The 22,350-nt window shown below is 46.7% G+C and overlaps 1 protein-coding gene across 3 annotated transcripts in view; it reads left to right on the top strand.

Annotated features, from left to right (window-relative positions):
* Window positions 1-22,350, top strand: part of PPP1R9A (protein phosphatase 1 regulatory subunit 9A) — a 290,332-nt gene that overhangs the window by 218,848 nt on the left and 49,134 nt on the right. For all 3 annotated transcript variants that reach the window (XM_073677330.1, XM_073677329.1, XM_073677331.1), the window contains exons 7-8: window positions 613-765; window positions 20,124-20,177. In XM_073677330.1, the coding sequence (XP_073533431.1) occupies window positions 613-765; window positions 20,124-20,177 (207 nt within the window). The remainder of the gene's footprint in view (window positions 1-612; window positions 766-20,123; window positions 20,178-22,350) is intronic.

Genomic DNA, 22,350 nt, shown 5'->3' with positions numbered 1-22,350 from the left:
CTGAGATAAAAGGATGCGGGGTGCGCCTATTAGTGCAATGCACTTGTTGTGTTGAAATATTAAAGAGTTTAGGTTACCAAGGTGTGACATTACGTGGAAACTGTATAGTAAGTGTATAGACTTCTGCAAATATCCACAGGTTTCTGGCACAGCCCCCTGTTTAGATGGAAATGTATTTATTGTGAAAAGAACATTTTTCCAATTTCTATTAAACTTTGGGACAGCTAAATATATTGTCAGTGCATGGAAACATGGAAACAAGTCATAGAATACTTACATGATTACATTTTGTCTGCCAGCAGCCACCACTAGAGGGAGCTCCTGAGTTTAGTGCATACATTAAACTGAATGATAATACAATGTCAAGGAAGCTCCCTCTGGTGGTGACTGGAATAATTATTTAAAGGGATAGTCTCTTCCTAGACGTTTGTTATCACATCTTTATAGAAGTCCTGAAGGCAGAATTTGGAGCTCTTATATAAGTAAATGGAGACGGGCACACATGCACAGAGACTGCAGTACTAGGCAGGAGCTCTGTATGAATGAAAAAAAATGGAGCTCTGATTGCTATAAAGAAATACTAAGAAATGAATGGTATGTTTCATGTCATAGACAGGAGAATACGCCACTGATGAGGAGGATGAAGATGTGGGCCCGGTCATCCCGGGAAGAGAAATGGCCATTGAAGTTTTCGATCTTCCAGAAGGCGATGAAATGTTTTCCTCGGACCTGGATGCAACAAAACTGGCCCACAAATTTAAAGAGGTAACACAAAGAATTGTCAATGAAATCAATGCTCCGGAGTTATGGGACCCCAGTAACATTATGGATTTCAACACTTTTTTTTGTCTTCACTCTCACTTCCTTCGGAAGAAACTGACGTCCGGAAGAAGTGAGAACTGGTGCTGCTTTCTGACTTCCTTCGAAGGAAGCGAGAGTGAAGCCGTCCATGGTAGTCACTGATTCGCTGCAGGGCTCATGTGACGTAACAACATCACATGAAAGCCAGCGCTGACATTGCTGGAGCGGCACTGGCTCCGGGGGTGGGTACAGGCCGCTTTTATTTCATACGGTAGAATATAGCGATTCAGGTGTGGTTGTCCCGAGTAATAGACAACCCCTTTAAGGTCATGTTGACACCTAATTTGTGTACATTTTTTTGTTATATGTATGTACAAATATGTATTTCATATGATATAAAGATTTTTGGGGGTTTGTGGTGGTTTATTCTTACTAATTTTTTTAAACTTTTATTCTTGATGTTTTATATGTATACAGTGGCGAAAATAAGTATCTAATACACTGCCGATTTAGCAGTTTTTCCCACCTACAAAGAATGGAGAGGTCTGTAATTTTTATCGTACCTACACTTCACCTGTGAGAGACAGAATCTAAAAAAATCCAGATAATCACATTGTATGATTTTTAAATAATTAAATTGCATTTTATTGCATGAAATAAGTATTTGATACAATAGAAAAACAGAACTTATTATTTGGTCCAGAAACCTTTGTTACAGTTACAGAGGTCAGACGTTTCCTGTAGTTCTTGACCAGGTTTGCACACACTGCAGCAGGGATTTTGGCCGACTCCTACATACAGATCTTCTCCAGATCTTTCAGGTTTCGGGGCTGTCGCTGGACAACATTAAGTTTCAGCTCCCTCCAAAGATTTCCTGTTGGCTACAGGTCTGGAGACTGGCTAGGCCACTCCAGGACCTTGAAATGCTTCTTATGGAGCCGCTCCTTAGTTGCCCTGGTTGTGTGTTTCTGGTCATTGTCATGCTGGAAGACCGAGCCACGACCCATCTTCAATGCTCTTACTGAGGGAAGGAGGTTATTGGCAAAAATTTTGCGATACATGACCTCATCCATCTCCCTTCAATACAAGTAGTCGTTCTCTCCTCTTTGCAGAAAAGCACCCCCAAAGTATGATGTTTCCCCCACCATGCTTCATGGTTGGGACGGTGTTCTTGGGGTTGTACTCATCTTTCTTCTTCCTCCAAACACGGCGAGTGGAGTTGAAACCAAAAAGTTATATTTTGGTTTCATCTGACCACATGACCTTCTCCCATGCCTCCTCTGCATCATCCAGATGGTCATTGGCGAACTTCAAACAGGCCTGGACATGTGCTGGCATGAGCAGGGGGACCTTGCGTGCCCTGCAGGATTTTAATCCTTGACGGTGTAGTGTGTTACTAATGTTAATGTTTGAGACTGTGGTCCAAGCTCTTTTCAGGTCATTGACCACGTTCTCCCGTGTAGTTCTGGGCTGATTCCTGACCTTTCTCAGAATCATACTTACCCCACGAGGCGAGATCTTGCATGGAGCCCCAGACTGAGGAAGATTGATAATCATTTTGTATTTCTTCCATTTTCTAATAATTGCACCAACAGTTGTTGCCTTCTCACCAAGCTGCTTACCTATTGTCCTGTAGCCCATCCCAGCCTTGGGCAGGTCTACAATTTTGTCCCTGGTGTCTTTAGACAGCTCTTTGGTCTTGGCCATGGTTGGAGTGTGATTGATTGAGTGGACAGGTGTCTTTTATACAGGTAATGAGTTCAAACAGGTGCAATTAATGCAGGTAATGAGTGCAGAGTAGGACGGCTTCTTAAAGAAAAACTAACAGGTCTATGAGAGACAGAATTCTTGCTGGCTGGTAGGTGATCAAATACTAATTTCATGCAATAAAATGCAAATTAATTATTTAAAAATCATACAATGTGATTTTCTGATTATTATTTTTAGATTCTGTCTCTCACAGGTGAAGAGTACCAGCGATAAAAATTACAGACCTCTCCATTCTTTGTAGGTGGGAAAACTTGCAAAATCGGCAGCGTATCAAATACTTATTTTTCCCACTGTGTATTTTTTACATAATTTGTCCAAAAGAGATCATAAAATATACATATTTTCCTTTAATGCACATTTTTTCCACCCACTGTAACTGGAGCATCCATGGGAGTCTCAGTTAAAAAGGACAACAGCCCAATAAAGTAACATAATTTAATAAATTGATTTGGGTCTGTCATTACTACATCCAATAGAATCATTGCATTGTTTGGTCATTGTCCTGTAATATAGTCACTGTGTACGTACATACATTACATTACTTATCCTGAGTTACATCCTGTATTATCCTCCAGAGCTGCACTCACTATTCTGCTGGTGCAGTCACTGTGTACATACATTACATTACTGATTCTGAGTTACATCCTGTATTATACTCCAGAGCTGCACTCACTATTCTGCTGGTGGAGTCACTGTGTACATACATTACATTACTGATCCTGTACTGATTCTGAGTTACATCCTGTATTATACTCCAGAGCTGCACTCACTATTCTGCTGGTGCAGTCACTGTGTACATACATTACATTACTGATCCTGAGTTACATCCTGTATTATACTCCAGAGCTGCACTCACTATTCTGCAGGTGCAGTCACTGTGTACATACATTATATTACTGATCTTGTACTGATCCTGAGTTACATCCTGTATTATACTCCAGAGCTGCACTCACTATTCTGCTGGTGCAGTCACTGTATACATACATTACGTTACTGATCCTGTACTGATCCTGAGTTACATCCTGTATTATACTCCAGAGCTGCACTCACTATTCTGCTGGTGCAGTCACTGTGTACATACATTACATTACTGATCCTGTACTGATCCTGAGTTACATCCTGTAGATCTTTTATTATAAAAATGAAAAACATAACAATAATAATAACAGAAACATAACAAAATTAATAACCAGAAAATAAACAATGTAATGAACTGGTCCAGCCGCTCCCTCTCTCCTCACACACATATTATACATATATACACAATAATAATTACCTACACCATGACATCTGGTCCGGTTACCAAACAACAACAAAAAAAAAAAAATAACAATATAATAAACAATAACCGACAAATGATATACAAACTAATATATACATTCTTTTTTTTTTTTTTTTTCTTTTTTTTTTAAATAAATAAAATAAATGCTAACTATACAAATATATACAAGACAAAACAAAACCCCCCACACTCGAGCCCACCAGTCCCTCCCCGGCACTGACCTGAGAGCTGGTCCTGCGTCTCATGCCTCAGTCCATGTCCAACGTCCATAGGCCAGATCAGGCAGTGCCAGTTTTTCACCCAAATAACCAGTGTCCCAAAAGATGAACCCACCTCCCCCCTTTTCCCTCCACCCAACCTAACACCTACACCCAAACCCATATATACAATATATACAGAAACAAACATAGAATAACACACAATACAATAACCACAACTGACAAAGCCCAAGTTCGGCGCCTGCAGCCCTACATCACTGTCTACTGATCAATACAAAAATCTATGGTGTCAGCAGCAGCCCACCACCAGGAGAGGAGATGACCAGACTAGGGCACACTAAAAGAAAAGCCCCTCCAGAGGAGAGCGGCCCTCCGTGTACCCAGTCTCTCATACTCCAGAGAACGCACCTTCACCAGGTCACCGAGTATGGTCCTAAACACTTCGTCCACTGGGAGGATTTTCCGCTGCGTCGATACTAAGCACCGTGCGTTCCACATGTGATACCTAACCACTGCGCTAACTAGAAATAAGGTGCAGCGGTCCCGACCACCCAGGTCCCCGAATGCTCCATAGGCCCCATTCCGCATAAGAGAGACCGGCCAGCCGGGGCCAGCCAATGGAGGCGCCCACCCTGTTGTACACCTCTGTGTTAAAGGGACAACGAAGCAGGAAGTGGTCCATGCTTTCAAGCATGGTACCACAATGCTCCCGAGGACAGTTCCTGTCCTCAGAGCTCCTACACTTCAGATTGTCCCTCACACACAGTTTCCCATGGAAGCAGCGCCAAGCCAAGTCCCAAACCTTCGAGGGGATCCTGATAGAATTCAAAAGATGCAGACCCACCCCAAGATCCCGACTTGGGCAATCCCTGAGCGCCAGAGGCCTCTGAAAATGGGTCAACAGAACCCTTTTGTCAAGGAGCTTCCTTGGCAGAGTCCTGACTTCCCACATTCCCAGACCCCACCGGCGAATTACCTTCAGAACCACGGTAACGTAAGCCGGGAGATGTCCATGCGGTGTGCGGAGATCCTTCACTTGCCCTCCTGTCTCCCATTCCTGGAAGAAAGACTGAAACAATCCCTTACAGGAGAATACCCACGGAGGAACCCTCTCTTTCCAGAGGTTTGCAATATTGATCTTAATGAAGGTATTCACAAGGAATACCACAGGGTTGACCATACCCAACCCTCCTAGTCTCCTCGTACGGTAAGTAACCTCCCTCTTGACCAGGTTCAGTCTATTCCCCCATAACAGTTGAAAGAACAAACTGTAGACCCGAGTCCAGAGAGGCTCTGGCAAGATGCACACACTGCCCAGATAGATCAGCAAAGGGAGCAGGTAAGTTTTGATCAGGTTTACCCTTTCCCTTAGGGTCAAAGACCAACCCTTCCATTGGTTCACCTTCTGAGTGGCGATCTCTAGCCTGCTGTCCCAATTTTGTTTGGGGTAATCCCCCTGGCCAAATTCGATGCCAAGAACTTTTGCAGAGACTTTGGGTTCTGGAAGGGTGTCCGGGAGATCAAAACCAGGATCTCCTCCTCCCAGCCAGAGACTCTCACACTTATCCCAGGTTGATCTTAGACCCGGATGCCTCCGAGTAGCGATTTACCTCTGACATCAGCCATTCTGCCTCCCCATCAGAGGAAACAAAAACGGTGACGTCATCGGCATACGCCACCACTCTCAGAGTGGCTTCCGGTGCTGCCCGGTCCATCCCGATCCCAGCTAACGGTCCACGCTCCACCCTCCTAAGAAGTGGGTCAATCGAAAACGCGTACAGTAGCGGGCTCAAGGGACAACCCTGGCGAACACCACACCCAACCTCAAAAGAGCTGCCAATCCAACCGTTCACAAGCGGGAAACTCTCTGCCCCAGCGTACAAGGTCTTAAGCCAATCAACGAACCCCCCCGGCAGGCCATACCTCAGAAGGACAGACCAGAGGTACTCATGATTAACCCGATCAAACGCTTTTGCCTGGTCCAATGACAGCATGTACCCCTTCCAGTGGCCAGCCCTACCCTGCTCCACCGCCTCTCGGACACAGAGTACAGCACTAATTGTACTGCGGCCCGGAACAGAGCAATGCTGGGCCCCCGAAAGGAGCTGGGGTGCAAATTTCACCAGCCGATTAAACAGCACCTTTGCCAAAACCTTCCTGTCTGCATTGAGAAGCGCTATGGGACGCCAATTCTCAATGCAAGATGGGTCCTTACCCTTTGACAAGATGATCAGGGCAGACCTCCTCATTGACTTTGGCAGAGTGCCCGAGGAAAGACACTCATTGAATACCTCAGTCAAGAGGGGAACCAAGGCGTCCTTAAAGGTCTTATAGAATTCAGATGTTAAGCCATCCGGACCGGGAGATTTCTTCAGGGCAAGCCCTTCAATCGCCAACTTAACTTCCTCTTCCCTGATCATCTCTGTCAAAACGCCAAGAGAGGGGTCTACCCCTGGTTCGGGGACGGCTTCAGCCAGAAAAGCCGACATCTCATCCCAATCCAGATCCCTCTTCCCCAAGAGGTGCGAGTAGAAGGATCTGACGACCTCCAGGATCCCCGATCTGGATCTTTTCAGGGACCCCGCAGTGTCAACCAGTCCTGTAACAACTTTACTATTCACTGACATCTTGCAGTTTCTGTAAGGGTCGGGCGAGCGGTACTTCCCGTAATCCCTCTCAAAAACCAAAGATGCGTGTCTATCATACTGACACCTCATTAGCAAAGATTTCACTCTGGAGATCTCCTCGCGGCTACCTCCAGTTGAGACAAGATGCTCGAATTTCCTCCTCAGGCCCTGATACAGGCGATACCTGTCCAGGCTCCTGAGGCTCGAGAGCTGGCGGAAGAATCTCGCCACCCTTTTCTTAAACATCTCCCACCACTCTGACTTACTACTACAAAGATCCAGTAAGAGTACCTGGCTCTGAAGAAAATCCTCAAAGGACTGTCTTATCTCTGCTTCTTCCAAGAGAGACGAATTGAGCCTCCAAAAGCCTCTTCCCATCCGGGGGGTCTCTGTAACATTCAGGGAAAACAAAATCATACAGTGAGAGAACTCCACCTCAACAACAGATACTGCTGAAGAGACGGCTTCCTCCTTTAAATAAAACCTGTCTATCCTGGACCTACAGTTACCTCTATGATAGGTGAACCCCTCGTGGCCTGGGGTGTGCCGGATGTGGACATCCACCAGGCGAGCCTCACTAGCTATACTATTAAGGGCGACGCTATCATAAGTCAGCTTGTCTCTGGAACCTCCTCTATCCCGGGGCCTCGTGACAGTGTTGAAGTCCCCTCCAAAGACGACCTGCCGACTCGTAAAAAGGTAGGGCTTGATCCTCATAAAGAGACACTTCCGGTCCCACTTAGATTGGGGACCATAAATGTTAATGAGCCGAAGCTCCTGTCCCTTCATGAGGACATCTAATATCAGGCACCTCCCCATTTCTAACTCAATAACCCGTCGGCATTCTACCGGTGCGGTAAAAAGGACCGCCACTCCGCTATACGGCTCGGCCGCAAGAGACCAATAGGAGGGCCCGAGTCTCCACTCCCTCTTAGCTATAAACACCTCTGCCATATTTGGCAGCCTGGTCTCTTGCAAAAAGAAAATGTCAGCTTCAACCCGGCTGAGAAAATCAAAGGCCGCAAATCTAGCCATATTTGACTTAATGCTGGCGACATTAATGGAAGCCAGAGTCAACGGAGTGGGTACCGCCATCATTGGTGATTGAGTTAGATGGCTTTCTTCTTCCCACTCCCCTTACCCTCTGCCTCAGAGGAGGAATCCTTCCCCCTCTTTAATGACACAGAGGTGTCCATTCCCACATTTTTCCTTCTTTTCTCGTCCTCATCTCCGGACTCTGGGCCAGTCCCTCCCCCCAAGGACCCTGCATCCCCAGGAGAAGGAGACTCGGCACCCCCTGTAAGCTCCGCTGAAGCCGGAACCTCACCCTCGGCCTCCTCCTCAGAGGAAGAGATGTTATCAAGGGCTTGGAACCGGTTAGAAAGACCAACCAGAGGGGAGTCAGTTTTACCTTCCTTAGGTACCTTGGTCAGAGCGGGAGAAGATGTTTTATCTCCCTTCTTTTTCTTCTTTTTGGTGCCGAGCTTACGCTTGTTCTCTAGCCACCGCTTATTATCCTCATCCATACTTTCATAATGGGAGGATTCTGAGGCAGAGGCGATTTCCTCCCTGTGGATCCTCATGACCTCCTCATCCAACTCATCATCCCTCGGGGCCTCAGCAGCAAGACTGGCATCCAGGACAGGGGCTGCCCCGGTAGTCTGGGGCTCGCCCCGCTCCCTCTCCTGTCTGCGCTTGTCTAGACGCCTCAGCTGGGCAGGCGTCTTTTTATCGCTTTTCTTCCCTGGCCCCTCGGCTCCCCCACCCCTGCTAGTCCCCTCCCCAGCAGAATCGGCCTCACGGCTTACTCCCACCGGGGTCTCGACTGCATTAGCGAAGGAGCGAGGACAACGGCTGAATGGGTGACCTAACTCACCACACAGGTGGCACCTAATCTCCACACAAGAGGCGGCAAGATGGCCGACACCCCCACACAACGCACATTTCTGCACGGTGCAGTTTGCACTGAAGTGTGTGGGGTCGCCGCACCTGTGACAGAGCTTCGGTTGCCCCTGGTAGAAGACCAGGATACGATCCCTACCCAGGAAGGCAGACGATGGAATGTGGGCAACCGTACCACCTGAACGCTTAAGTTTTACCATAAACGTCCAGGCCCCTGACCAGATACCAAACTCGTCGCGGTTTTTCTTTGGCATCTCCACCACCTCTCCATACCGACCAAGCCACGTCATGATGTCATAGCAAGAAAGCGACTCGTTACGAGTCATCACGGTCACTTTCTTGATCTGGTTTTGGCGAGACACTGCCTGAACGGCAAAGTCTCGCCAGCCGGGCTCATTTTTTGCCAGCTCATAATTCGCCCAGAAGAGCTCAAGCCCCTCCGGCCGAACAAAGCTGATATCAAACTCAGGCGTGGAATAGGGATGTATCAAGGCGTAGATGTCAATCGCCTTGAAGCCCATCCTCAGCAGGAGCTCCACAACTTTAGACCTTGGAGGACATGCATCACTGCCCCTCCACCGAAGACGGACCACATTCCTACGCACACTGCCTGGCCCAGCTGTTGGGAGGGACCACACTGTTTCCCCCCCCTTTTTGCTCTCGGAAGGCCCTGAGGCCATGCCTCTCTATCCAGAAGGATAGATCAACCTCTCGACCCTCTACCATTAGTGATCTCTCCCCCTTCTTTAGAGCCTCCAGAAGGCGCCGTTGCAACATGCCGTCCCCAAAGCCCGGAGACAAGGAGGATGCCCTATTTGCCCCGGAGGTGACACTGGCATAACTCTGGACAGGTGTTGCCACCCCCGGGGGGGCAACCGGACCAGTGACCACATCAGCCCGAACAGCAACACCATTACCCACCTCCATCTCACCCTCCACCAAACCAGCAACCACACCACTAGACAATGAATTAGCCTCATTCACCCCCACCACCACATTCATTCCTGCTGGACCAGTAACAATGGCGGATGACATTTTGACCTCTGCATCAGGCACAAGGGGCTCAGTCACCTCCATAGAACTGGAGGCGACCTCACCCCCGGTCTTATGTGTGCCCTCCACATCATTGGTCGGTAATTTCCGCTGTTTGGCATTCGGAATAATGTGCTGCTGATCTTTAGATGCTGTTAGGCGCCACTGATCTTTAGCATCAGGATCTTCCGGACCAGCGACGCCAACACAAAATAGCACTTTCGTGGGAGGACCGGAACGCTCAGCCCCGACAGCCCCCTCACACTGCCGTCGCTTCTCAACTAAGTGATCAGCGGCAACAGCATTCAGAGGTGCCGAGGCTACCGGAGCTGCCCCCGACACCGGGCTGCTCCCCCCTCCCACTGAGGAGCGCACCACAGCATCGTGGCCTGATGGAATGCCCGCTGCCGGGCCGCCCTCACTGTCCAGCCTCTCGGCTGATGCACCTCCTGCTGCGTCCCCTCTACTACAAGGAGAGACGGAGCTCTGCGCCTCACTACCGCGCTCTGTAATCTCCCCGCGCCTTTGCACTGGATCCACAGCAGAACCCGGGCTGGGCTGGGCAACGGGGCTTATACAGCGAGCTGAGCCTGCCGCCGACTCAGGGGGTACAGGGAGGGGGGCATATACGTATCTTACCGCCTCCTGCAGCTTTGGCTTGGTCTTCTTTGCCTTTTTGTGGCCCCCAGGTGCCTCTTCTGGTAGATCGTCACCAAGATGGAAGTTTTGGAGACACACTGGGGACTCCAGGAGCTTAATCTCCGCCATTAGCGCCCCTCCCTGGCCGCTGCTGTCATTGTCCTCCCCAGAGCCGGCAGAACTGCGACCGGATGTCACTGTCGCCTGTCCTGCAGGGAGCTCGCTGCACGTGGCCTGCGGGTGACTTTGCAGGCTGCCAGGTGGGGCTTCCTGCTGGTCATCATCACTCTCATCATCCACCTGGCTCTCAGGCTGCAGCCCCATCTGCCTTTGCTCTCTGGTATCAGCCATTTCTCTAAAGCGGTCTTCGTTTATTAGTTTTTCTTTGAAATGACCACTCTGCTCCCTGATGTCAGCTTTCCTCAGTTCCAGCAGGTGAATCTCGCTGGTCAGTCGCTTTACCTCAGCCTGGAGTTTAGCCTTGCTCTGTTTGGAGGCCCCCGCAGCTTTGGCGCTTGTGCAGCGCAGCTCCTCCCGGAGCCTCCTGATGAGCTTACTGGCATCTTCATACTCACGGAGGTGGATCATGACCCGGGAGGCATAGGTGGACACAGACTCCCGGGGTCCCTGCAGCGCCCAACCCCCCTCAGGGAGGTCGGCCTCACCTCCGTGAGCACTCCGCTTTCCTCCGGAAGGAGCACCATCATGCACGCCGCTGTCAGGCTTTACCTCCATGCTGGAAGCCTTGCGGCTTCTAGGGGTCTCCACAATCCCGGGAGGAGTAGGAGCCACATTGCTGCGACTCCTGGTGCAGCGTCTCACCCCCGAGTCCTCTGATGTGCAGGCCGGTTGCTGGTTTCTTCTGCCCCCCGTCGGCCTGGTTCGGGAAGCAGAAGCCTGGGGCTTGGCTCCTTCACTCATCCCAGAAACCAGCTCTCCCTCCGGGAAAGAGAGAGAGCAGGTCCCCAGGTGGAGAGGTGTTGGTTCTCAGAGATCAGGAGCTCACAGCAGGATCTGCAGCCACCACACCCGCAATCACCACACTGACTAGCAGCTGATCAGAGCTGCACCCAGTATGCTGCTGGTGCAGTCACTGTGTACATACATTACATTACTGATCCTGTACGGATCCTGAGTTACATCCTGTATTATACTCCAGAGCTGCACTCACTATTCTGCTGGTGCAGTCACTGTGTACATACATTACATTACTTATCCTGTACTGATCCTGAGTTACATCCTGTATTATACTCCAGAGCTGCACTCACTATTCTGCTGGTGGAGTCACTGTGTACATACATTACATTACTGATCCTGTACTGATCCTGAGTTACATCCTGTATTATACTCCAGAGCTGCACTCACTATTCTGCTTGTGCAGTCACTGTGTACATACATTACATTACTGATCCTGAGTTACATCCTGTATTATAATCCAGAGCTGCACTCACTATTCTGCTGGTGGAGTCACTGTGTACATACATTACATTACTTATCCTGTACTGATCCTGAGTTACATCCTGTAGTATACTCCAGAGCTGCACTCCCTATTCTGCTGGTGGAGTCACTGTGTACATACATTACATTACTTATCCTGTACTGATCCTGAGTTACATCCTGTAGTATACTCCAGAGCTGCACTCCCTATTCTGCTGGTGGAGTCACTGTGTACATACATTACATTACTTATCCTGTACGGATCCTGAGTTACATCCTGTATTATACTCCAGAGCTGCACTCACTATTCTGCTGGTACAGTCACTGTGTACATACATTACATTACTGATCCTGTACTGATCCTGAGTTACATCCTGTATTATACTCCAGAGCTGCACTCACTATTCTGCTGGTGCAGTCACAGTGTACATACATTACATTACTGATCCTGTACTGATCCTGAGTTACATCCTGTATTATACTCCAGAGCTGTACTCACTATTCTGCTGGTGCAGTCACTGTGTACATACATTACATTACTGATCCTGTACTGATCCCGAGTTACATCCTGTATTATACTCCAGAGCTGCACTCACTATTCTGCTGGTGCAGTCACTGTGTACAAACATTACATTACTTATCCTGTACTGATCCTGAGTTACATCCTGTATTATACTCCAGAGCTGCACTCACTATTCTGCTGGTGGAGTCACTGTGTACATACATTACATTACTTATCCTGTACTGATCCTGATTTATATCCTGTATTATACTCCAGAGCTGCACTCACTATTCTGCTGGTGCAGTCACAGTGTACATACATTACATTACTGATCCTGTACTGATCCTAAGTTACATCCTGTATTATACTCCAGAGCTGCACTCACTATTCTGCTGGTGCAGTCACTGTGTACATACATTACATTACTGATCCTGTACTGATCCTGAGTTACATCCTGTATTATACTCCAGAGCTGCACTCACTATTCTGCTGGTGCAGTCACTGTGTACAAACATTACATTACTTATCCTGTACTGATCCTGAGTTACATCCTGTATTATACTCCAGAGCTGCACTCACTATTCTGCTGGTGGGGTCACTGTGTACATACATTACATTACTGATCCTGTACTGATCCTGAGTTACATCCTGTATTATACTCCAGAGCTGCACTCACTATTCTGCTTGTGCAGTCACTGTGTACATACATTACATTACTGATCCTGAGTTACATCCTGTATTATAATCCAGAGCTGCACTCACTATTCTGCTGGTGGAGTCACTGTGTACATACATTACATTACTTATCCTGTACTGATCCTGAGTTACATCCTGTAGTATACTCCAGAGCTGCACTCCCTATTCTGCTGGTGGAGTCACTGTGTACATACATTACATTACTTATCCTGTACTGATCCTGAGTTACATCCTGTGTTATACTCCAGAGCTGCACTCCCTATTCTGCTGGTGCAGTCACTGTGTACATACATTACATTACTGATCCTGTACTGATCCTGAGTTACATCCTGTATTATACTCCAGAGCTGCACTCACTATTCTGCTGGTGCAGTCACTGTGTACATACATTACATTACTGATCCTGAGTTACATCCTGTATTATACTCCAGAGCTGCACTCACTATTCTGCTGGTGCAGTCTCTGTGTACATACATTACATTACTGATCCTGAGTTACATCCTGTATTATATGTATTATTCGTAACAGTGATACCTCCATACATATATCATACTTTAACCCCTTTCCGACGAGGTCAGTAATAGTACGTCCTTGTGCCCTGGGACTTATGGACCAGCTACGTACTATTACGCATAATGCGATCGCGCCTGCACACAAGCAGTGCGGGGCGATCGCTTCCGGGTGTCAGCTGATTGTCACAGCTGTAGCCCAGTGCTATGTGCAGGGAGCGGTCCCGCACCGCTCCCTGCATATCAACCCCCGCAATGCTGCTATCGAAGTCGATCGCAGCATTGCGGGGGCAAGTGGGGAGGTGATCGCTATACTCACCTCTCCTGCCAGCGTCCAGCGATGTCTGCGGCGGCTTCCGGATGTTATCATGACAACCTGATGTCGTCATGACACCATCCGCGTCACCGGGAGGCAGGACGTCACTTTGGTCATGCGCAGTGCATGACCAAAGAAATGTCTCCCCTGTGTGCAGAGCTGACAGGCTGTATTGCACCGGGATGCTGCTGCTCTCTATGCTATACATCCGATCAGGCTGCAAAAAGTGAAAGTCCCATAGTGGGACAATGTGTAAAAGTAAAAAAAAGGGTCGGAAAGTGAAAAAAAAAAGGAAAAAATTGTAAAAATATAAAAAAACAAAATGAAAAAAATAATCGCCAAAAAATAAAAATATATTGAACCCATAATATTTATTTATTATGAAAAAAAATTAAACCAGTAAAAGTACACATATTTGGTATCTCCTCGTCCGGAACATCCTGACCTATAAAACTGTCCCACTAGTTAACCCCTTTAGTGAACACGGTAAAAAAAAAAAAAACGAAGCAAAAAACAATGCTTTATCAACATACCTACAAACAAAAAATTAAACACGCGATCAAAAAGACGAATGTAAATAAAGATGGTACCGCTGAAAACGTAATCTTGTCCCGCAAAAAACAAGCCGCCATACAGCTCCATCAGCCAAAAAATAAAAAAGTTATAGCTCTCAGAATAAAGCGATACAAAAAAATTTTTTTTTCTAGAAAATAGTTTTTATTGTGTAAAAGCGTCAAAACATTAAAAAACTATATAAATGTGGTACCGCTGTAAACGTGCTGACCCGAAGAATAAAGCTACCTTATCAATTTTACCACACGTGGAGCAGAATAAAAAAAAAAACATAAAAACAATTCCGGAATTGCTCGTTTTTGTTTATTCTGCCTCCCAAAAATCGGAATAGAAAGCGATCAAAAAATGTCACGTGCCCGAAAATGGTACCAATAAAAACATCAACTCATCCCACAAAAAACAAGCCGTCACATGACTCTTGTCAGCCAAAATATGGAAAAATTATAGGTCTCAAAATATGGCTATTCAAAAACTAGTCTTTGCAAAAAAAAAGCGTCTTTTAGTGTGTGACAGCTGTCAATCATAAAAACCTGATATGATTCTGGTATCGCTGTAATCGCACCAACCCGAAGAATAAAGTCGTCTAATCACTTATACCACACGGGGAACGGTGTAAAAAAATAAACTCTAGGGTTAGGGTTGTGCTAGGGTTAGGGTTAGGGTTGTATTTGGATTGGTGCTAGGGTTGGGCTAGGGTTAAGGTTGGGGTTGTATTAGGGTTGGGCTTGTATTAGGTTTGGGGTTAGGGTTGTTTCTTGGGTTAGGGTTGGGCTAGGGTTAGGGTTGGGGTTGGGCTAGGGTTATGGTTGGGCTAGGGTTAGGGTTGAGCTAGGGTTGGGGTTGTATTAGGGTTGGGATTTTCTCAAATGTAAAAGAAAAAAAAAATGATGTTGATATGGCGACCAGTGTTGAGCGCAAGTGTTCGCTACTTGAGTTTGCAACGCGTGCTCGGGTATGCAATGAATATCGAGTGACATGCTCGAGTCTCTGCCCCATATGCTTCCCCTCCATAAAAACCGTTGCTGGGATCGCCTGCCATTCACGAGCGATCCCCGCATGTTTTATTTTGGGTGTCTAACAACCGTAAAACATGCGGGGCAGGGACTCGAGCATGTCACTCGAGCACCCGTGATACATGGTGCATACCCGGGTTCCCGATGCAAACTCAAGTAGCGAGCACTTGCGCTCAAGACTAATGACAACTTATTCAATATGATGACCTAATGTTATCAAATTCTGTCGTACCTCTTGGTTCAAAATGTACACTATACCCTTTGATAAAATCCTTGAGGGGTGTAGTTTCCAAAATGAGGTCACTTGTGGGGGGTTTCCACTATTTAGGCACATCAGGGGCTCTCCAAACGCGACATGGCATCCTCTCTTGATTCCATCCAATTTTGCGTTCAAAAAGTCACACAGTGCTCCTTCCTTTCTGAACCCTGACGTGCACCAAAACAGTGTATTTTTCCCACATATGGGGTATTGGTGTACTCAGGAGAAATTGCACAACAGTTTTTAGGTTCCATTTTCTCCTCTTACCCTTGTGAAAATAAAAAATTTGGGGCTAAAAGATAATTTTTGTGGAAAAAGTTAGATTTTTTTATTTTCACGGCTCCATGTTATAAAGTTCTGTGAAGCACCTGGGGGTTAAGGGTGCTCACCACACATCTAGATAAGTTCCCTGAGGGGTCTAGTTTCCAAAATGGTGTCACTTGTGGGGGTTTTCCACTGTTTAGGCACATCAGGGGCACATCTGCTAATTATTCAAGCAAATTTTACATTCAAAAAGTCAAATGGCGCTCCTTCCCTTCCAAACCCTGCCGTGCGTCCAAGCAGTGGTTTTCCCCCACATAGGGGTATCGGCTTACTCAGGAGGGATTGCATAACAAGTTGTATAGTGCAATTTCTCCTGTTACCCTTATGAAAATGCAAAATTGGGGGCTGAAAAACATTTTTTGTGGGAAAAATGTGAAAATTTTATTTTCACGGCTCTATGTTATAAACTTCTGTGAAGCACCTGAGGTTTCAAGGTGCTCACCACATATCTAGATAAGTTCCCTGAGTGGTCTAGTTTCCAAAATGGTATCACTTATGGGGGGTTTCTACTGTTTAGGCACATCAGGGGCTCTCTAAACGCAACATGGCATCCGCTAATTATTGAAGCAAATTTTACATTCAAAAAGTCAAATGGCGTGCCTTCCCTTCCGAACCCTGCCGTGCGCCCAAACAGTGTTTTTTCCCACGTATGAGGTATCTGCTTACTCAGGGAAAATTGCACAACAAATTTTGGGGTCCATTTTTTACTGTTACCCCTGTAAAAATAAAAAAAAATGGGTCTAAAGTAACATTTTTGTGAAAAAAGTTAAATGTTCATTTTTTTCTTCCCCATTCCAAAAACTCCTGTGAAGTACCTGAAGGGTTAATAAACTTCTTGAATGTGGTTTTGAGCACTTTGATGGGTGCAGTTTTTAGAATGGTGTCACTTTTGGGTATTTTCTGTCATAAAGGCCCCTCAAAGTCACTTCAAATGTGATTTGGTCCCTAAAAAAATGGTTTTGCAAATTTTGTTGTAAAAATGAGAAATCGCTGGTCAACTTTTAACCCTTATAGCTCCCTAATAAAAAAAAAAAATGGTTCCAAAATTGTGCTGTTGTAAAGTAGACATGTGGGAAATGTTATTTATTAACTATTTTTTGTGATATATACGGTATGTCTCTGATTTAAGGGCATAAAAATTAAAATTTTGAAAACTGCAAAATTTTCGCCAAATTTCCGACTTTTTCACAAATAAACGCAAGTGATATCGAAGAAATTTTACCACAATCATGAAGTACAATATGTCACGAAAAAACATTCTCAGAATCAGCGGGATCCATTGAAGCGTTCCAGAGTAATTACCTCATAAAGTGACAGTGGTCAGAATTGTAAAAATTGTCCCGGTCATTAACGTGCAAACCACCCTCGGGGGTAAAGGGGTTAATTTGTCCCGTCAGATTTGTACAAAATCCAAAAGAAATGACTTCCTTATAAAATTGAAGGCATACAGAGGTACAGTGGCGCCCCTATACCTTTCTGAGCACCAGAAGGTCTTCTACATAAGGCCTTAAGGCTTAAAGAAAGCAATAAATGATTATATATGATTTAATAGTAATGTTTTTATGTAGACTTATTTAAACTGCAAATACTTAGAGAAAGCCTGTGAGTCCTGCTTCCCCATCCATCCATAGAGAAAGCCTGTGAGTCCTGCTTCCCCATCCATCTATAGAGAAAGCCTGTGAGTCCTGCTTCACCACCCATGTATAGAGAAAGCCTGTGAGTCCTGCTTCCTCCGCCCACCTATAGATAAAGCCTGTGAGTCCTGCTTCCCTGCCCATCTATAGAGTGTGTGAGTCCTGCTTACTCCGCCCATCTATAGAGAAAGCCTGTGAGTCCTGCTTCCCTCCCCATCTCTAGAGAGAGTGTGTGAGTCCTGCTTCCTCCGCCCACCTATGGAGAAAGCCTGTGAGTCCTGCTTCCCTGCCCATCTATGGAGAAAGCCTGTGAGTCCTGCTTCCTCCGCCCACCTATAGAGAAAGCCTGTGAGTTCTGCTTCCCTGCCCATCTATGGAGAAAGCCTGAGAGTCCTGCTTCCTCCGCCCACCTATAGAGAAAGCCTGTGAGTCCTGCTTCCCTGCCCATCTATGGAGAAAGCCTGAGAGTCCTGCTTCCTCTGTCCACCTATAGAGAAAGCCTGTGAGTCCTGCTTCCCTGCCCATCTATGGAGAAAGCCTGTGAGTCCTGCTTCCTCCTCCCACCTATAGAGAAAGCCTGTGAGTCCTGCTTCCCTGCCCTTCTATGGAGAAAGCCTGAGAGTCCTGCTTCCTCCGCCCACCTATAGAGAGAGCCTGTGAGTCCTGCTTCCCTGCCCATCTATGGAGAAAGCCTGTGAGTCCTGCTTCCTCCTCCCACCTATAGAGAAAGCCTGTGAGTCCTGCTTCCCTGCCCTTCTATGGAGAAAGCCTGAGAGTCCTGCTTCCTCCGCCCACCTATAGAGAGAGCCTGTGAGTCCTGCTTCCCTGCCCATCTATGGAGAAAGCCTGTGAGTCCTGCTTCCTCTGCCCATCTATAGAGAAAGCCTGAGTCCTGCTTCCTCTGCCCACCTATAGAGAAAGCCTGTGAATCCTGCTTCCTCCGCCCACCTATAGAGAAAGCCTGTGAGTCCTACTTCCTCCGCCCACCTATAGAGAAAGCCTGTGAGTCCTGCTTCCTCCACCCACCTATAGAGAAAGCCTGCGAGTCCTGCTTCCTCCTCCCTCCTATAGAGAAAGCCTGTGAGTCCTTCTAACTCCGCCCACCTATAGAGAAAGCCTGTGAGTCCTGCTTCCTCCGCCCACCTATAGAGAAAGCCTGTGAGCCCTTCTTCCTCCGCCCACCTATAGAGAAAGCCTGTGAGCCCTTCTTCCTCCGCCCACCTGTAGAGAAAGCCTGTGAGTCTTGCTTCCTCCGCCCACCTATAGAGAAAGCCTGTGAGTCTAGGCTCCTGTATGTCGGTTCCTGACAGTAGGGGGCACATTGCTTCAGTATGATGAGTACCTAAGTATACAGCGAATATAGTTTTACTACAAACATTATTGTGCACAAAATTTGAATCAAAATACATCCAGGAACGACCACAAAAATTCAATTTTCCAGGTCAATATAGGGAAAATTGAGAAGGTTTTCAGGTATAGAAGATGGTAAAAATGGAAAGGGGTGAATATTAGTAAAGGGGTGCATGTTGTAAGATCCACCGGGGGGATTGGTGGGTGGTCCTGTGGCTACTGCAGAACGAGGTGCCTAGGCAAGGGAAACCACGAATATATAGCCAATGTAGTAGAAAAATAGAAAATAGCTTTATTTGAAAAATTTATATAGGAAAATACTACAAGTCATACGGGACTCCAGTGGCAAAACATATGACACAAAATCACATATAGAAAATTAAAACATAATTAAAAACAAACAACAGGTATCACCATAGGGTGCAGATTCCAAATCCATCATGTAACATTTATCTTTTATTGCGTTTCCCTCACAAAAACCAAAAGAGGGGAATGGGTTGAATATATATATATGTATCAATAGGCGTGGAAGAAGGATATTATAATACAATATACATGGCCACAAACAAGGCCTCACACATCATAACCCATACTTCCATCAGCTCCCCAGCATCAATATTATCAGCCCCAAAAGAAGAAAAGACATATTACTGGCAACGAAAAAGAAACATGATTCACCTTATAGGATGAGGAAGCTGCACACCGTGTGGCTCCTGCAGTAGGGTGGGCTGCTCTGACTACCATTATTCCCATATACACGGAGACATATACACCTATAGACCTCTATATTCCCATATACAGGAGACATGTATGGGTATATGATGCACAGGACACTATTAGGCATAGCCCCCTCTCTCTCATCCCTGTTCTCTATTCCTGGCACTGTCGGTAATTGCCTGTTATGTGCGGGGATGGAGCGGAGCAGCGAGCCCGATGTTATGTAACCTTGGCATGACTCCCTCCGCCGGCTGCGCACTGTTGCGTCGGAGATGTTTATGTTGATGGTGTTGTCTCATGGCGGCAGCTTGGATTCTGCTCAGTATTTTTATGGTCGATGTTAGAGATCATATGACGAGACGTCTGTCTGATCCCGATCTGAGACATTATAGTATTTTTTTTTTGCAGCGAGTCATTTTAATTTACAACCTGCTGCACTGCAGCGTTTTCCATGGACCCCGGCGCACAGCCGCCCTCCGATGAGCCCGCTCTCAATAGTCTTTTCCCTTTATTTCCTTGCAGCTGCAGATTAAACATGCCGTCACCGAAGCCGAAATCCAGAAGCTGAAAACAAAGGTAAGGCTGCAATTATCCATTCTTCTTCTAGTCGGCAGGCAAAACGGAGGCAGGGGCTTGTTTGTGTGAAGGGAGAGACTCAGCTGCTGAAAGGGGAAGTCGTGACTACATTTTAATGGTCGGGCGCAGCAGGCGAAGACGGTTATCTCTGAAGATGATGATGGCAGCTGGTTATATAAGTCTTTTCTTCATTAAATCCGGGCAGTGCAGGCACTCTGTTCAGACTGTAATAAGACATGTAATATATGTGCATGTATATACACTCCTCATCATCGATATTGCAACAGCAAGAAGGAAGAGTCGTGAAATCCTGGAAATCCCAGGACGGAGATGTTACTGGGATCTGAAAATGTTGAAAAAATGATCAAGATCCTCTGCTGGCAGCTTCTTTGTAATCACCGACCAATGACGTCCCCGATGTGCTTAATGGAAAGTGTCCCCGGAGCAGTTTTTCAACATGACAACCCTGGGCCGCATGTTGCTCGTTCTTTTGTGAGCCAGGCTGTCTGTTAATGGATAAGGATGAGTGGACCCGTGGAAGTTCGGGTTCTGGTACCCGACCAACTTTATGTCCAAAGTTTGCCTATGTGGCCTAAACGTGCTCCATTCCTGCAGCGTCTCTTGACTTGTCTCCCATCTAGCACATAAGGGACGTCATTAGTCGGCGATTACACAGTAGCTGCCAGCAGAGGATCTTGATGATTTACCCAAGTGCATTCAGCAGCAGAACCTTCCTCAGACGATCATTAATAACCTCAGTGATAGCTGCCAAGGCTGTAAGTGCAGGATTTTTGTACATGGCGCTCAGACACCCGACTGAATAGATCAAGAGGTTTTGAACATTTTCTTTCCAATTTTTCATCATTTACTTATTATTATTAAGATGTCTATCCATCCTGGGATTCCTTTAGTTCCATGATTTCTTTTTCTTTTTGCAGTTTCAGTGTTGAGGGGTGTAGCTACTCACACACATATGTCAGTAGGGGATCAGCATTAATTAGGGTTTATGGAAACGGTCTAAAAGAAAAATTGTCTTTGCTGCTCATAGTGGCCAAATCTCCTGACCACCGCCGTTAAAGGGGTTGTCCAGTCTTGGAGTTCAAGTCTGCAGTCACTCTGTGTGAGTGCAAACCTGTGAATCCTCACAGCACACTGTCTGCGCCCTGTCAGGATTTTCCGCCGCCGGGTGTGAGCAGGCGCATGACCACAAGTAATAGTCAGAATGTGGCCGGAAGTGTGCAGATCGCCCACAGGACCTCCTGCTCCCGGCATCGGAGAATCCTGACAGCATGCACTGTGCGCACTGTGAGGATTCATAAGTCTGCAGTCACATAGACCTAAGCCCCAAGCATGGACAACCCCTTTAAATGACCTGTTTCAGCTATATGTTTAATGGTCTGTTAAGACAGATTGTTTCAAATTCTAAGTGCACAGAATGATCATCAGTACGATTGCTGTGTGTGTATGGAATATCATCGTTACCGGCACCACATCTCCGCTTTACACTGGACACTATGCTGCCGATAACCCTTTTTTTTACATGCAATTTTTCAGTCTCCTCAAAGAAGCGTCTGGGGAAAGAAATCAACAAAAAACTCGCAGTTCAACGGCGTCTTTCATGAGTGTTCATGAGATCACATCTACTTGATCTGTTAATGGATAAGGATGAGTGGACCCGTGGAAGTTCGGGTTCTGTTACCTGACCGAACTTTATGTCCAAAATTAGTTTTGGGTACCAGAACTTTACCCGAACTTGAACATGAACCCAAACCCCATTGAAATGTATGGGGACCCAAAATTCGGAGCTGGAAATTTTTCTCTCTCTCCTCCCGGGCTTCCTCCTGGTACCCCGAACATTAAAACGGACTTTCGGGAGACGTCCATGTTCGGAGTCCAGCACCGGACACTTAGTCAGGTGTGAACCCCGAACTTTAAAGTTGGGGTCCTCTCATCTCAATGGGTTATTCTTATTATTGATCCTCCGGAGCGCAGCGCTCCTCTGCCTCCTGGCCACCTAAGTTCCAGGGTAGGGGATCGATGTGCGCTCCTGGTCGGGCCGGTGGTACGGTTGAGCCGCTGGTCCAAGCTGTGAGCTGTCCGTCGCTGCCAGCACTGGCGGCTTTGCCTCTATGAGATTCTCTTTTTTATTTAGCTTTATCTCGTTTTTCTTTTT

This window comes from Phyllobates terribilis, unplaced genomic scaffold (assembly GCF_046119375.1).
Source record: "Phyllobates terribilis strain yellow unplaced genomic scaffold, ASM4611937v1 Scaffold_4__5_contigs__length_816908805, whole genome shotgun sequence".
Taxonomy (NCBI): Eukaryota; Metazoa; Chordata; class Amphibia; order Anura; family Dendrobatidae; genus Phyllobates; species Phyllobates terribilis.
The sequence above is the reverse complement of the archived record's forward strand: the minus strand, read 5'-3'. Positions and strand labels throughout refer to the sequence as shown.